At 37.4% G+C, this 16,795-nt stretch overlaps 1 protein-coding gene across 1 annotated transcript in view; it reads right to left on the bottom strand.

The window, feature by feature from the left end:
• Positions 1 to 16,795, bottom strand: part of RSBN1L (round spermatid basic protein 1 like) — a 93,491-nt gene that overhangs the window by 14,287 nt on the left and 62,409 nt on the right. Inside the window, exon 3 of the mRNA XM_054493979.2 lies at positions 14,847 to 15,487. Within this exon, the coding sequence (XP_054349954.1) occupies positions 14,847 to 15,487 (641 nt within the window). The remainder of the gene's footprint in view (positions 1 to 14,846; positions 15,488 to 16,795) is intronic.

The raw sequence follows: 16,795 nt of genomic DNA on the forward strand, positions 1-16,795 counted from the left end.
GGCTCACGCCTGTAATTCCAGCACTTTGGGAGGCCGAGGCGGGCGAATCACCAGGTCAGGAGATCGAGACCATCCTTGGCTAACACGGTGAAACCCCATCGCTATTAAAAATACAAAAAAATTAGCCGAATGTGGTGGCGGGCGCGTGCCTGTAGTCCCAGCTACTTGGGAGGCTGAGGCAGGAGAATGGCGTGAACCTGGGAGGCGGAGCTTGCAGTGAGCCGAGATTGTGCCACTGCACTCCAGCCTGGGCGACAGAGTGAGACTATGTCTCAAAAAAAAAAAAAGAAATTAAGAATCAGGAATCCTAAAATCCAAATCTGCCTTTGCTATCTACCAGCTACATGACCTTCAGAAATCATTTGCGTTCCTTGAGCTGTGCTTTCCTTAACTGGAATGTTTTACAGCAGATTGCTGAAGAAAACTTGATAATGATATAAACTCACCTGCCATAATGCTAGCAAATGGGTAGCATTCAAAGAGCCAAAACAAAGCCATGTGTACCTCAAGATTCATTGGTAACTACATTTTTTGCCAGCATATTTAAATCCTGACAAAGAAACCTAGGTGTTTTCATATACTAACACTAGTAAACAAATTGAGTCTGTCTTCAAGCAAAAGAACTCCTTTTGATGACCAAATTATAAGCAAAACTGTAATTGTCTCTTTCTCTGGATTAGCCTTTGTGGACACCGAATTTAGGAGACCAATTTGTCCCAGTTTGCCCAGGACTATCAGTCTTAAAACTGAAAGTCTTGTCTTTCAGGCAAACATGGATGGTCAACTTTTATCACATCACAGACACAGATTATAAAAGACAGTCACACCAAAAGTTGAATCCTTACAATCATAGCTGGTAGGAGTATCACAATCTAACAAAGTAAACCCCAACCCACATGTTTTCATAACAAAATCATTTAAGACAGAGAATCTCATTTGTTATTATAATCAGCAAAGCAGTTTAATAACAACGTTAATTCTTTAATAAATTCACCAGATTTCTAAGCTTAAGTTTTCCTAAACTGTTACAAATTGACTTCTCAGAACCACAAACCATTCCTACAAGTTAGAAAATTAAGGGCCTGTAAGCCCAGCACTTTGAGAAGTGGGAGGATCTCTTCAGCCTGGCAGGTCCAGGCTGCAGTGAGCTGTGATCACGCCACTGCACTCCAGCCTGGGCAACAGAGCGAGATCCTGTCTCAAAAAAAACAAAAAAAGAACAGCTGGGGCTTATGCCCCCATTGTATACTCATTGTCTCATCTTTTTCCTGTCACCTAAAAATTCCTATCATCTCCAATATCAAGAGAGCTAACAGTTAAAGCCTAACTCTACAACAGTCTTCAGGCTCTAGATGCATTAATAGCAGCACAGTAAGAAATTCAGTCTATGCACCTCTGTTAATGCAGTCTATCAAAGAAGCTAAGGGTATCAATCTGAACTCTAGCACATTTACCAGAATATAACACATCAAGTCTGTTAAGTGATTCTGAGATTCTAAGTTTTGTATCTGCAAATGACCATAAGGAGTTTTGAGAGACGATAACCATTTAGAAAGTGAAATCAAACAACTGATATTGTAAAACACAAATTTTCCAAGTGCTTTGAAGTATATCTAAAAAGTCAAATTAGAGTTAGGGGTGGTGGCACGAAACTGTAATCCCAGCTAACCAGAAGGCAGAGGCAAGAGGATCACTTGAGCCCAGGAGTTCAAGATCTGCCTGAGCAACACAGCGAGACCAAAAAAAAAAAAAAAAAGTCAAATTATATATCTTTCCACTTCATACAAATAAGTACATTTTCTGTGCATAAATTTCCTTATCTTGTTTAAGTTAGATACCTAAAACATTTAGTTCTAAACAAAGCCATAATCAAGTCCTTGCCACTGAGTTGGTTCATTCTATGACATCACAGTACCAACAATGATCACCTAAATAATTTGGGAAGTTTATCTTGTGGGGAGGGGATAACTGTTAGGAAAGAATTTTCATTAAGTGAATTCTTCTAAAATGCGAAGCACAACTAAACTTTCAATCTATCTAGTAGTTTTAAAAAGTCATATTATACATGAAATAAAACCAAAAAACTATAACATTATTAAACTATAGAGAGTAGGAGATAATACAATAATCAGAAAACCAGAACCAACTGTTAACACAGTCCTTGTAGAGGAAAATTTATGTATTTAAATGTGAGTAAAAACACGTATCATTGAGTAACAGGAAAAAAATGGGTAAAACTTGGGTGGTAATATTACAGACACATCATATGTTGTGTCATGACTCAAGAACTTTATTTACTAATTTTGCTTTGACCAGATGTTGCTATTTCAGGTTAGAATAATTATTTAATTGATTGAAGAAGTATTACTGACCTAGCCATCTCATTTCTTTCAAATTATACATTTACATTAATTTCCAAGTTTACAAATATTGCTTTTTATTTCAAAATAAAACAAAACACGTCTAAATTAGTATAGACCTAAACATTAAAATGTTTAACATAACAGACTGAATAAATCAAAAACCGATTTTTCCCCCTATTCTCTGTCTAGTTTGGGCACTACCTAAGAAGAGGCTTTATCTTTTGTTGATTATTTTTAAGTATGGTCCTATTAAAATTCATAACTATTTCAAAGGAATTTCAGAGACCCTTAATTTTTAAAGTAAAGTAATACAGACTCTACTCCGATTATATTGCTAAATATCTTAATTGAATTTTTAGTTAGTTCTTCCCACCTCATGCCAAAATACATATAAAACATATAGATGATATGTAAAATTCACTTTCACACATAACTTACTATAACAAAAGTATAAGTCTCTCTCTTTTAACCAGAATGTACAAGTAGATGCCATTTGCCCACTAATAAAACCAAAAATAAATTCTATTAGGAAATTGGCCTTTATAAAAACTGCTTAGCTCTCACATGTTTGAAACAAAACAGCAATGATCTTCCAAAACCTTTATTCTCCAATAGTAAAGAAAAAACGATGATCACCCACCTGAATAAACATATTTAAACTTAAACCAAATTTTAAAAATTAAATTGAAGTCATCAAAATCTTAATCTGTAAAAGTATTAAATTTTAAAATATATTGTAATATAACCTTTAATTATATATAATTTCATACAAATTTCTAGTTTAATAACACAATATTTCAAATCCATCAGTTGTAACCATTAACTTAAATGTTATAAACATGGCAAGTTACACACAACAATGTTTCCAATTTAAAAAGTATATACTGCTTGATAAAATACATGATGGTACTTAAGTTGTTAAAATAAAATGTAAGAATAAAATCCACACGCTTTTCACAAAAATGTAAATACTTCTTGATTTTGGTGACACCTCTTTTGTTGCAAAACTATATACCAAACATCCAGAATTCACCTATTACAAAAAAATCAAGCCTCAATTCTCTAAAAATCACCTATCCAGACTATGCCAGACTGCGAAGAACTCAAGGGTAGTGAGGCGGGAGAGGTAACAGATAAGGATTAAAAGAATCTCTAAATAATCAAAGTAAATGTCACAAAGACCATGGCTCATAAAAGTTCTTCTTCTTACATATCAGTTCCTATATTAGGCACAATTGTAACTACTCTCTAAAATCATAAAGGACAAGAAACCACATATTTAGAAGGGGAAGGAAGGGAAAAGGGTAAAGCACAGCTGCAGCTGCCCTAAGGCATCAGTATTGTATAATGACAAACCAATACTGAAAATAAAGTGACATTATGTTGCATATGTTCAGCAACGAAGATATTTTTATAAAATCTTGATACTTAAAACTACGTTTCCATTAACTAAAAAAATAGCTTATCTGGAAAACCTCACATCCTGATGATGCTCAATGTGAGCTTACTATATTTGCTTTTATTCACTCCAGTAAACATTAATCAAACCAGTTTTCTGGTGCAGTTAAAAAATTAACCTGAAAATAATAAATAAATAAAAAATTAACCTGAAAAAAAGTCTAAACATGTCACTGCTTTAAAATATACGTCAGGCGTCACGCCTGTAATCCCAGCATTTTGGGAGGCCAAGGCGGGAGGATCATTTGAGATCAGGAGTTTGAGACCAGCCTGGCCAACATGACAAAACCCCGTCTCTACTAAAAATACAAAAATTAGCCAGGCATGGTGGCAGGTACCTGTAATCCCAGCTACTCAGGAGGCTGAGTGAGGCACGAGAATGCTTGAACCCAGGAGGCGGAGGTTGCAGCCAGCCGAGATTGCACCACTGCACTCCAGCCTGGGTGATAAAAGTGAGACTCAGTCTCAAAAAATAAATTAACTAAATAAAAAATAATAATATATTTGCTTTCTAAAAAAAGAAATGCACTGAATTACAAAGATTATACATATAGTTCCTCTTGATTTAGGTATATAGATGTGTCAAAAAGAACACAATAAAAGACAGGAATGATAATTATGTATTTGTGGAAAAACTTATATTTAAATAGTGGCCTTCAGAAGAAATATAACATATTTAATCTAAATCTCCTCCCCCTCCCCACAAAACCCCATGACCATCATGGCCACATTTTCACTTTTCCCCTTGTATATTCTCTATAAATATTATGAAGGGAAAAAAGAAAGCAGAAGTAGGAGACCTATTGTACCCATTGCCAGTAAGCGTCAATACCAAAATCTGAGAAGCTTTGGTTAACATAAAATGAAATAATTGTTTAAACTAATATTCGACTTATATAATGTAATCTTTAAAAAAAAAAAAACACCTTAGGATTCTGAGGTTGGCTTGCTACAAAGGGAAAAAAGTAGCCTATTCTTAACAGGAAATATGTTGCCAAAAACAAATCTATAAGATTTTTTATTTATTGCTGTTTTCTCTTATGTAATTATGAAAACTGCTGCAAGGGAGAAAAGGCAAATATAGTAATAATAAGTAATTTTTTTAAAAACCCCAAAGAACGACTCACTTGAAACAACCTGCTGTTTCCCAAAACATGTTCCCTGAAGAGAGAGCTCTACAGTCCACTAAGTTCGGAAAACCCTTCTTGTTTAGAAGGCTCACCACGCACACTGGCTATTAAAGTTTCTGAGGAGTCTCACTGCAAACAAATATTACTTATTTGGTCCAGCATTACATTATCTTGGACTTCAAAACCTGTTTTTTTGTAGTTGTTTTAGTATACCTATCAACATTCCAAGATATTAAAAGTTCCTCAGAATACCTTCATAGTGATCCACAATAAATACAGAGATTCAGATATTTTTAGCTTGTATCAGCACCAATGTGAAGAAAATACAAAAATAGGATCATTATTAGAGCCAAAGAATTGAGGGGGTGGGAGCAGAAGCTGTTGATTCAATTCTGCTGAGGTTTTTTTTAGCGGGTGGGGAGGAGAGTCCCTTATTTTTAAAAACAAGGCCTGCTCAGGACATTCTGAGGCAATCTAAACATGACATAAATGACTGTGCCACAAGGGGGAGCCATTATCCATCACATCTGGCAGATAGTTTCTGATCAAAATAGGCAATATTTAATCAACATTTTATTTCAAAAATACCCGTATAACTGCAACTAAAATAAGAACGAAAGTATTATCCATTTTAAAATTAGTAAAATAAAGGGGGAAAGCTTTTTTATTATTATTAGAGCATCTGGTCCCTGACACGATATTTTGTATAGATCAGTTCATAAGTATTTGGGGAGGATGGGGCAGGCACAATTGGTCAAAATGAAAATTTAGTACAAAGGCAAGAAATGTTTCAAAGATGAAACATCAAATTGCTTTTAGTAGCCTAACACAGTGAATGACCCCAGCACGAATTCAACAAATGCTAGTGTTCTGCCCCAATTCTAGAGTGAAGCAGGTCTAACAGTCAGATCAGATTTAATAAGTTTCATTATTAAAATAATAGACTTTTAATCATCAGTTAACACTTTGACATAAGTTACCTGAGAAACAACTTAGAACCAGAATAAAATAAAAATAAGATTTAGAGTTTGGAAGTGGAGGAAGGGTGGTTAGAAAACAACTACTCCAGTTTTCACATTCTCACAGTTCTTAGTACAGGGTTCCAGAGTATGTACACTGATTAAACATAGTGACAAGATAGAAATCTAATTTATTTCTTGACAGAGAAAACTCCTATTTTATTTGCCTTTTTCTATCCCTGCGGTAGAACACAGGAGCACAATAAATGTCTGAGTGAATATTTGAATGAAATACAGATGCCAGAAAACCTAAAACGAACATGGTCAATTGCAAATGGCCCCAAATTCTTCCCAGGCCTGTATGCTCACTCCTGTGCAATGTGATTTTGCCACTCCTGTCATCAAGAAATGGAGTCTATTAATGGGCACGCACAAAAAAAGAAAGAATGAATGAGGCCTACGATTTCCTTGCACAACAGAGTGACTATAGTCAGTAATAATTGCACATTTTAACTAAAAGAGTGTTGTTAACTGGAGTTTGTAACTCAAAGGATAAATGCTTGTGGAGATGAACACCCCATTCTCCATGATGCACTTATTTCATATTGCATGCTTGTATCAAGACATCTTATGTACCCCATAAATATATACATCTACTATGTACCCACAAATATTAAAAATTTAAAGAATTTTTTAAATAGGCCAAGCACTTTGGGAGGCCCAGGTGGCACATGCCTAATCCCAGCTATTTGGGTAACTGAGGCACAAGAATCACTTGAACCTGGGAAGTTGCAGTGAGCCGAGATCGCGCCACTGCACTCCATCCTGGACAATGACCTGTTAAAATATATATAATGCACAACTTCTACCATCAAATAAGAAAATACAAAACACATATAACATTACTATATATACTCTTTTATCGATTAAAAATGGTGCTACTTAATTACCTAGAGGACAGCATTATCATTAATTTCTTTCCTTTTTTTTTGAGACAGAGTCTCACTCTGTCGTCCAGGCTGGAGTACAGTGAGACTCTGTCACAAGAAAAAAAATTAAAGTAAAATGAATAAATAACCTAAAAGAAGTGGAGTCTATTTTTCCACACGAATCTGGATTTCACCATGTGACTTCCCTTTGTCAATGGGACATTAGCAAACACAACACAAGCAGAAGCTTGTAAACTGGGGCTTACCCTCTTTCTACTCAATGGAACCCTGTAACCACCACCATGCAAATGAGCCCAGGCTAACCTGTTGGATGATGAGAAAAATGTGGCCATCAACCCAGCTGACATACATCAACCACCAACCATATAAGTGAGGTGTCCCAAGACCCAACTGGTCTGCCAATCATCAGACCTAAGAATGAAGCCATATAGCCCCAGCTAAGTTAGCAGAGACCACAAGAATTGTCCAGCAAGCCCAAAGAACTGTGATAAATGAAACCTTTTTTCAAGTCACTAAGTTTTGAGGCTTTTGTTTATACATTTAATACAGCAAAAGCTAACAGATATGGACAGGTTACAAACTTTGGGAAAAGTCCATGCATATGTTTCTATCCTCAAATAGACTTTCATGATACAGTTTCATAATGTATCACTAACCTCAGGGCCACAGCATTAGAGAAATGACATGACCTGTTAAAATATATATAATACCACATGGTCTTCAAACCTTTCAGGCAACCTGCAAGGATACAGATGAAGATGGAAAACAGAATTATACAAGTAAAAAGAATTCCAAAACCAAAGACGAAAGAACAGGGATGTTTCAATCCTTTGTCAGTGTTGTGTATATGTGTTTAATAAAAAGTTAAACAGATGTAAAAATGAGTATTTGTGAAAGCTACAAAATACTATTACAGAGATAAACACTATCACTACAAAAATCATAGAAACAGCTACATAATTTGTCATCTTTTAGTTTCTACAGAATTTAAAGCAAATTATTTTGGTTGCCCTGATTATAATTTAAGAACAATAACAAAAACAGAAAACTAGGCTCATGAGGATACAAACTCATCATGAACTTGGTTTGGGTTCCACAGCTATTGGTGGTCAGTACCATCAGGTTGCACAACCTAGGGACTGCCATTCACATCACTGAATGGCTGCAGTGCACAGCTTCTATCATTATATAAGAAAATACAAAACACATATAACATTACTATATATACTCTTTTACCAATTAAAAATGGTGCTACTTAATTACCTAGAGGATAGCATTACCATGAATTTCTTCCTTTTTTTTTGAGACGGAGTCTCACTCTGTCGTCCAGGCTGGAGTACAGTGGCGCAATCTCAGCTCACTGCACCCTCCGCCTCCTGGACTCAAGCGATTCTCCTGCCTCAGCCTCCTGAGTAGCTGGGACTACAGGCACCCGCCACCATGCCCAGCTACTTTTTGTATTTTTTTTTTATTAGAAACAGAGTTTCACCATGTTGGCCAGGCTGGTCTGGAAGTCCTGACCTTGTGATCCACCCACCTCAGCCTCCCAAAGTGCTGGGATTACAGGCATGAGCCACCACGCCCAGCCATGAATTTCTTTAATGCTGCTAAATGTATTTTCCAAACTATATTACGTTCTAAAAAATAAAGGTCAGGCCGGGGTGGCTCATGCCTGTAAACCCAACACTTTGGGAGGCCGAGGCAGGTAGATCACCTGAAGTCAGGAGTTCAAGACCAGCCTGGCCAACATGGTGAAACCCCATCTCTACTGAAAATACAAAAAATTAGCCACGTGTGATGGTACGCGTCCGCAGTCTCAGCTACTCAGGAAGCTGAGGCAGGAGAACCGCTTGAACCCGGGAGACAGAGGTTTCAGCAAACTGAGATCGTGCCACTACACTCCAGCCTGGATGACAGAGCTAGACTCCGTCTCAAAAGAAAATAAAAAAATAAAAGTCAGATTTGCACCATTTTTCTCTATCACCTTCACTCTACTCTGTCTTCCCACATTTTTCTAGATCTTTTGAATACTGCTTTTGGACTAGTTTTAACTAGATCAAAGATTTTTCAGAATATAAAAGGTAGAAAAGGGAATTGAAGGATAGTTACTGAATTACAAAGATGTCAAGTACAAAACTTTTCTCTACAGTTCTGCTTTCCTCTGCTCTGTAGAAAGCATTATCATCTCATAACAAGAGCAGGTTCTACTGAACTGAACCTACTGAACTTAGTCAAGATGGTCCCCAACTCAGATGGTTCAACTCATAATTTTTTGACTTTATTATGGGTTTATCAGGTTGAAACCTCATAGTTAGGTCAAGCGGCATCAGGACTTAAGATGGTTCAGCTTACTTACAATTTTTTTTTTCAGTGGGCTTATCAGAGCTGTTTTTTGTTTTTGTTTTGTTTTGTTTTTGAGACAAGTCTCACTCTGTCACCCAAGCTAGAGGGCAATGGCACGATCTCGGTTCACTGCAACCTCTGCCTCCAGGGCTCAAGCGATTCTTCCTGCCTCAGCCTCCCGAGAAGCTGGGATTACAGGTGCCCACCACCACGCCCAGCTAATTTTTGTATTTTTAGTAGAGGTAGAGACGGAGTTTCACCATGTTAGCCAGGCTGGTCTCTTAACTCCTGACCTCAGGTGATCCGCCTGCCTCGGCCTCCCACAGTGCTGGGATTACAGGCGTGAGCCACCACGCCCAGCTGCTTATCAGAGTTTTAAATGCATTTTCAACTGAAAAATATTTTTGACTTACAGGTTTATTAGGATGCAGCCCTAGTGTAAGCTGAGGAGCAGCTGAAGTTAGTGAGGAATCATCATGACCAAATCAACAAGTTTGATTCCTGAGCAAACACTTTAACATTAATTTGGCTTTATTATCCACAGTTTGTTTTTGCTGTGGTTTATATTAAGTAAAACTACATTCCAATATTGGTACCTCTGCTCCTCCTTCCCCTAGAATACTGACTCATATTAAGCTCAATTAATGTCGTCTCAACCAATTCTTTTGGTGAAAGTAATTTCACACAGCAGTATGTAGGCTGATCCACTTGACACCACCAAAATATACAGTTTCACTATATGATTCTAATAACAAGCATTCATTAATGGAAAACTAGTTTTTTCTAAATTTCATATAACCTAATTACTAAACTTTCGTTTTTGTTTTTTTGGGGTTTTCTTTGAGACAGGATCTCACTCTGCCGCCCAGGCTGGAGAGCAGTGGTGTGATTTTCTTCATTTTCAAAGAGACATGGGCCTTGCTATGTTGCTCAGGCTGGGCTCAAACTCCTGGGTTCTAGTGTTCCTCTTGCCTCAGCCTCCTGAATAGTGCCATGGCTAATTACTAAACTTCTGACATTCCAAATAACTAGCATGTACATGATAGTACCACAGATAAGGGAAAGGGGGATGTTGGAAGATAAATGGAGTACAAAATATATTTTCAGTTTCTCAGGATGAGTGTTAATGTCATATTCTAAGAAGTGCTGAAAACTTCCATGTTCTCAAAAAGGGTGATTAACAAAAAGGTCTTGAATATACAGGAATAAATCTTTTAAAAATCTGCAAGACCTCTATGCTGAAAACCAAAAAATATTACTGACAGAAAATAAAAAGACAAATGAAGGGGAACACCATGATCACAGATCGGAAGACTCAATGTTGTAAAGGCATCGATTCTACCCTAACTTTTCTATAGCCTCAATGTAATACTAAGCAATATTCTAGCAGGTAACTTTGAAACTTGAAAAGCTGATTCGAAAGTTTATATGGAAATGTAAAGAGCCAAGGAAATCTTGAAGAACAAAGCTGGCAAACCAATTCTAGATTATTGAGATTAATTATAAGCTAGACACAGTGGCTCACACCTGTAGTCCCGGCTACCCAGGAAGCTGAGGTGGGAGGATCACTTGAGCCCAGGAATCTGAGGCTACAAAGCACTATGATCGTACCACTGCACTCCAGCCTGGCTGATAGAACAAGACCCTGTATCTATCACTCAATCAATAGAAAGAGTTATTATAAAGCTGTAACAATTAGACAAACAAAACAATGGAATCAGAGGGAGCCCAGAAACAGACCCACACACATATGATTAGCCGGTTTAAGGTGACACTACAATACAATGAAGAAGGGGTATCTTTTTCATAAATGACGCTGGGTCTTTTGGATATTTATATGGAAAAACATGAACCTTGATCTTTACCTCATGCCATATACAAAGATCAATTCCAGATGAACTACAGATTTTTCCAATACTTTTAGCTGCTGTTTTATTAACTACAGATTTAACCATGAAAGGTAAAACAATAAAAGTTTCCAGAAGAAAACTTCACAGAATATATTAATGACTTTGTGGTAGGCAAAGATTTCTAAAACAGAATGTAAGAAACAGTTATCATATGTGGATTATAAATTATAAATTAGATTACATTAAACTTAGGAACTTCTAGTTATCAAAAACACCTAAGAGTGAAAAGGTAAGACACCAACTGAGAGGAAATATTTGCAATACAGTTAGCTGACAAAAGATTCTTATCTACATATATAACAGTCCAACAAATCAAGTAGAAAAAAAAGCAAATAAGAAACTGACAGAGTGGACAGGTACTTTACAAAAGAGGATATTCAACTGGATAATAATCATATAAAAAGGTACCTGACATCCTTAGTCATCAGGGAAATACAAATTAAACCACAGGGAGCTACCACTACATAGTCACCAGAATGACTTAAATGAAAAAGACAGACACTACTAACCGTGGCAAAGAATGTGGAACACTGCTACTGGGAATGCAAATCGGCACAGTAACTTTGGAACACTGGCAGTATCTAGCAAAACTGAATAGGTGCATATGTTTTGATCCTGAAATCCTAATCTTAGGTATACACTCAAAAGAAACACATACATATGCTCATCAAGACATGTGAAAAATATTCATAGCACCCGTGTTCTACCAGCCTCAAACTGGAAACAACTCAAATGTCCATCCATATGGTAACAAGATAAACAAACTGTGGTATATTAACACTGGTATACTAACACAGTGGAATACCATACAGCAGTACCACTACATACAAGATGGATGCATCTCACAAACATTATACTACAGAAAAGAGACCAGACACAACAATGTACGTACTATCTGATTCCACTTAAGTTCAAAAAGAAGCAAAATATATCAGTGATGTTCAAAGTCAGGACAGTGATCACCTGGGTATTTGTTCATGTGGTGGGATTGGGGGGTTGGCACAGTACTGATAAAGAAGGGTTCGGGGATGGTTTCTGGCTACTAACAATATTTAGCTTTTTAAAATCATGGGTGTGTTCTCTGTGAAGATTCATCAAGTTATACATTTATAATATGTATACTATGTATTGTATATACATTACACTTCAATAAAAAGTTTACTAAATAAAATCAACTCCTGGAGGGACACTTCAATGTAGGCTGAGAGAGCTTTAACTGCGAGGACTCAAGGGATGAGAAATAGAACTGTGCAAGAAGAAGCATGCTCATTTTTCTCCTACTGCTCTCTCTTCTGGATCCCATTCAGTTTCATAAAGCCAGTGCCTAAGGACAAATCGAAGGCTACCTCCCCAATCTGCATACAACAACTTCCCCACTCATAGGAACGATAAGATCTGAAGAATCTTGTGATGAAAGGAATACGGTCCTTGCACATGTACTTTCCTGCCTTTAAGTCTAAAGCTAAAGAAGCAAAAGTAGTCCCTGCAGCTGACATGCTTAGGTCACCAGGGTAGCAGATCACACAGATATGGGGCCAGAACCACAACTGGTAACAAACAGGATCCATCTGCCTGGAGTTTCCTCTTTGCAATATATATTACCCAAGAAGCCCGAAGAGATGGTGACAACCAGAGTAGGTGGCTCATCAAGGACTTGAGATCCACAACCCAGGCACACACTGCCATGATTAACAAGTCCAGCATCTCATTTTATTTAGTAACAAAAGCAGTTTTCATGGTGTACATATTACATAGTTTAGATGAAAATTCTTATCATTTAGTATAAAATTAATAATTCCTAACCTTATTTGAAAAACCATCTGAAAAGCATGTAATGTGATGCACATCAATGTATTGTCACATTTAAAAGGTTACTGAAGCAAACTTGCATAGTATCAAAGCAAGAAAGTTTGTGATATTGTGGAAATAACCGGGAATGGGAGCCAAGAGGCCCAACAGAAAACCAGACATTTAGGAGACATGCAATAAACGACGAATGCTAAGGTGATAAGGCACTTTGAGCATGTTATCTCTTCTCTCACTGGATCTGTTTCTTCACTGCTAAAATAAGATTATAATGAGGATTAAATGAGTTACTACATATAAAATACTCAGAACAACTAGTCCTTGGCACAGTCTGTACTCAATGAATAGTAAACACTATTACTAGATGACAGTCCTGATTCTGCCATTATATTCAGGCGTAACCTCAGACAAGTAACTCACCATTTTGGGTTTCTATAAAATGACAGGGCTAGTAATGGATGCTCTATAGCTCCCTACCCAGTTTAGAAAATATTTAAATTTCAATTCTCAAACACATTATGTTAGAGAATAATTCCCACACACGCACATTAAAAATTATTTTCCAGGCCGGGCGAGGTGGCTCACGCCTGTAATCCCCACACTTTGGGAGGCCAAGGCAGGCAGGTCACTTGAGGTCAGGAGTTCGAGACCACCCTGGCCAACATAGCAAAACCATGTCTCTACTAAAAATACAAAACTTAGCCAGGCATGGTGGTGCATGTCTGTAATTCCAGCTACTTGGGAGGCTGAATCAGGAGAATCGCTTGAACCAGGAAGGCAGAGGTTGCAGTGAGCCAAGGTCGCACCACTGCACTCCAGTCTGACTCCATCTCAAAAACAGAAACAAAAAAAAAAACACATTATTTTCCGGACTACAATCAACTACAGAATATACACCAAACATACTCATACTATTGGGGGTGGGGTACATGTGGATGTGACTGAACATCCAGACTACCATTTAAAGTGGAAACTATAACTTGAGCACCCATCAAAAAAGGAATATATTCAGAATAAGGAAAGGAGCCCTGGATGAAGATTAAGATTTTGTTCTATTCTTGACACTGCTGACAATGTTAAACAATACCTTACTCCTCTCTCCTACGTCTGTTTACTTATTTGTAAATTGGGAGGTGTTGGGATAAATAATCACTAAGATCCATTTGAGACTTCCTTTACTTTTTCCCTCCTTCCAAACTAGAATGTTGTCCTAGAAACCAAAAACTGTTCCTAGAAAACCAAAAACTACAGCATCAATAAATGTGAGAACTGGCCAATCTCCAGACTAAACAGTCCCAATTTGAGGATGAGTGATAATGGCACCAGCCTTTCAGATGGGCCCACACTGATGTTCAAGACCCAGCAGACTCTATTCTGTCTGCTTTCCAGAATAATATATATTCTCCACCATAGAGAAGGGTAGGAAATGAAAATTAGCTCAATATACTGATTGCTACTTTTTACACATCATTACACAGTAACTGATGATTCCTTCATACTATAATATTTTTAATGGCCAACATTTATTCAGTACCTACCATGTGATTGGCCTGGTGCTAAGTACCTTAAAGCATCCTAAAGCTAGAAGACAATTTTAGGTGATTTCCAGGTAAGAAAACTATTTAAGGACTGGAAAATACATGGCTAAATTCATTTCCTTAGGTTCAAGACCACTCCTTGCAAAAAAAAAAAAAAGACACAGAATCTTAATTATTTCATTAATTGTCTTTAAGAAAAAAACACACATAAGTGAAAACTGGATTTTAAATTCTGATGCTCACATCAAGAAAGTAATTTACTCTTAATACTCCCAAATGGTTTCACTATATTCTTACCTTTTTATTTCAACCTAATTAGGAACAAAAAACAGAAACTCATCTAAAAATATATAATTAAAAGTTATTTTATAAAACTAAAAACCTCTTACCTGAGCATGAAAATTGGACATAGTCGTTGTCTCTATATCTTTCTTTCCCAATATCTCCATTTTCACTGGTGAATTGGGAAAATTAAATGAAAAATAGTCTAAAAAGTCAGGTAAATAAGTAGCTGCCCCATGAACAATACCCATCACGTAGAAAGCTGCAGAGTTTTCATTTTCACTGAACACTAGACCCACAAACTCTTCTGCAAACCTCTCCATCTCCATAGGAGACAGGTGGGAGAGTTCGTTACTGTAGGCATGGATAACCGATGCACCTCCATTAGGCTGGTGCTCTATATGAATGAGTTGTTTAAATTCCAAACTGTCCAGCCTTTTGAGGTTATTCTGAACTCGTGGCTCCTTTAATGAGACAAATGGAAACTCACTGTTCTCTGGAATTTTGGAATCATAGTTCTTGGTATCCAAATTCTTCCCAACGTAATCTTTTATGTTATCATTTAGGATGCCTTTGGCTGCTTGATCTTCAACATCAGTTAGCAATCCTGAGCAGATGGTCTGAATAGATTTGCTATACATTTTCGGACGCTTCCGTTTTTCATTCTCTTTGTGTTTCTTTTTCTTTTTCTTCTTTACCTTTTTAATTTGTAAGTCTTCTATATTTGTTTTTGGTTTCTCCTTCCCACCTGTTGGAAAAAATGTTTTTTGAAACTCCACATTTTAATGACTTTAAAAACCATGCTTTAGGAACAGTTTTGTGTAAGTAAGAAGTTTACTTCTGAAAATTTACTCAGAATTATATATTTAGGACTCATTTTTTACAGAACTGATAATATTTCATCAGTTTTTTTTGAGACAGAGTCTGGCTTTGTCGCCCAGACTGGAGTCCAGTGGCACAATCCTGGCTCACTGCAACCTCCACCCCCTGGGTTCAAGCAATTCTCCTGCCTAGTCTCCCAAGTAGCTGGGATTACAGGAGTGCGTCACCATGCCCAGCTAATTCTTGTGTTTTTAGAAGAGACAAGGTTTCACCATGTTGGCCAGGGTGGTCTCGAACCCCTGACCTCGTGATCTGCCCGCTTCGGCCTCCCAAAGTGCTGGGATTACAGGCGTGAGCCATGACACCCAGCCAGCGAGTCTCTTCATGTACACAGCGAGAGAGAGAGAGAGAGAAAGAGAGAGAGAGAGAGACAGACAGACGGGCGTAGAGCAAAGTTACATCTACAGTGTGTGCTACCATTCTGACATATAGCAAACACTCACAATTTACAGAAATAAGGAGATGAATGAATATTTTAGAAAACAATCTTCAGGCTGGGCGTGGTGGCTCATGCCTGTAATCCCAGCACTTTGGAAGGCCGAGGTGAGTGGATTGCTTGAGGTCAGGAGTTCGAGACCACCCTGGCCAGGAGAGCAAAACCCCGTCTCTACTAAAAACACAAAAATTAGCTGGGCATGGTGGTAAGCACCCGTAATCCCAGCTACCCGGGAGGCTGAGGCAGGAGAATTGCTTGAACTGAGAGGCAGAGATTGCAGTGAGCCAAGATTGCGCCACTGCACTCCAGCCTGGGCGACACAGCGAAACTCTATCTCAAAAAGAAAAAAAATAAAGAAAAAAAGAATCATCTATGCCCAGTGTCTTTCCTTTACCACCTTATCATTCTTACTGCTTAAATTCTGCTTCTGTTTTCAATCTGTTTAAATTTGCTTTCCCAGAATGTTGAAATATCAAATCCAGTCATATTTAATCAAATCATTTTTCCTGGTGTCTCCGTAATTTGACAGAATTATCCAGCTCATCCTTGATTACTTCTGAATTCCTTGATGCCACTGTCTTAATTTTTGGTCTAACAGCTGCATAACTGTCTCTTATCCTGAATGCTACAGCCATATTAACCTTTCTATAATTTTTATGTATTCTTTTGATCATATTCATTCCTTAGCTAAACTGCTTTCAAGAGCTCTCAATGTCTACCTATAATCTCTTCAGTCTG

The sequence above is a fragment of the Pongo pygmaeus genome, chromosome 6 (assembly GCF_028885625.2).
Source record: "Pongo pygmaeus isolate AG05252 chromosome 6, NHGRI_mPonPyg2-v2.0_pri, whole genome shotgun sequence".
NCBI classification, from domain to species: domain Eukaryota; kingdom Metazoa; phylum Chordata; class Mammalia; order Primates; family Hominidae; genus Pongo; species Pongo pygmaeus.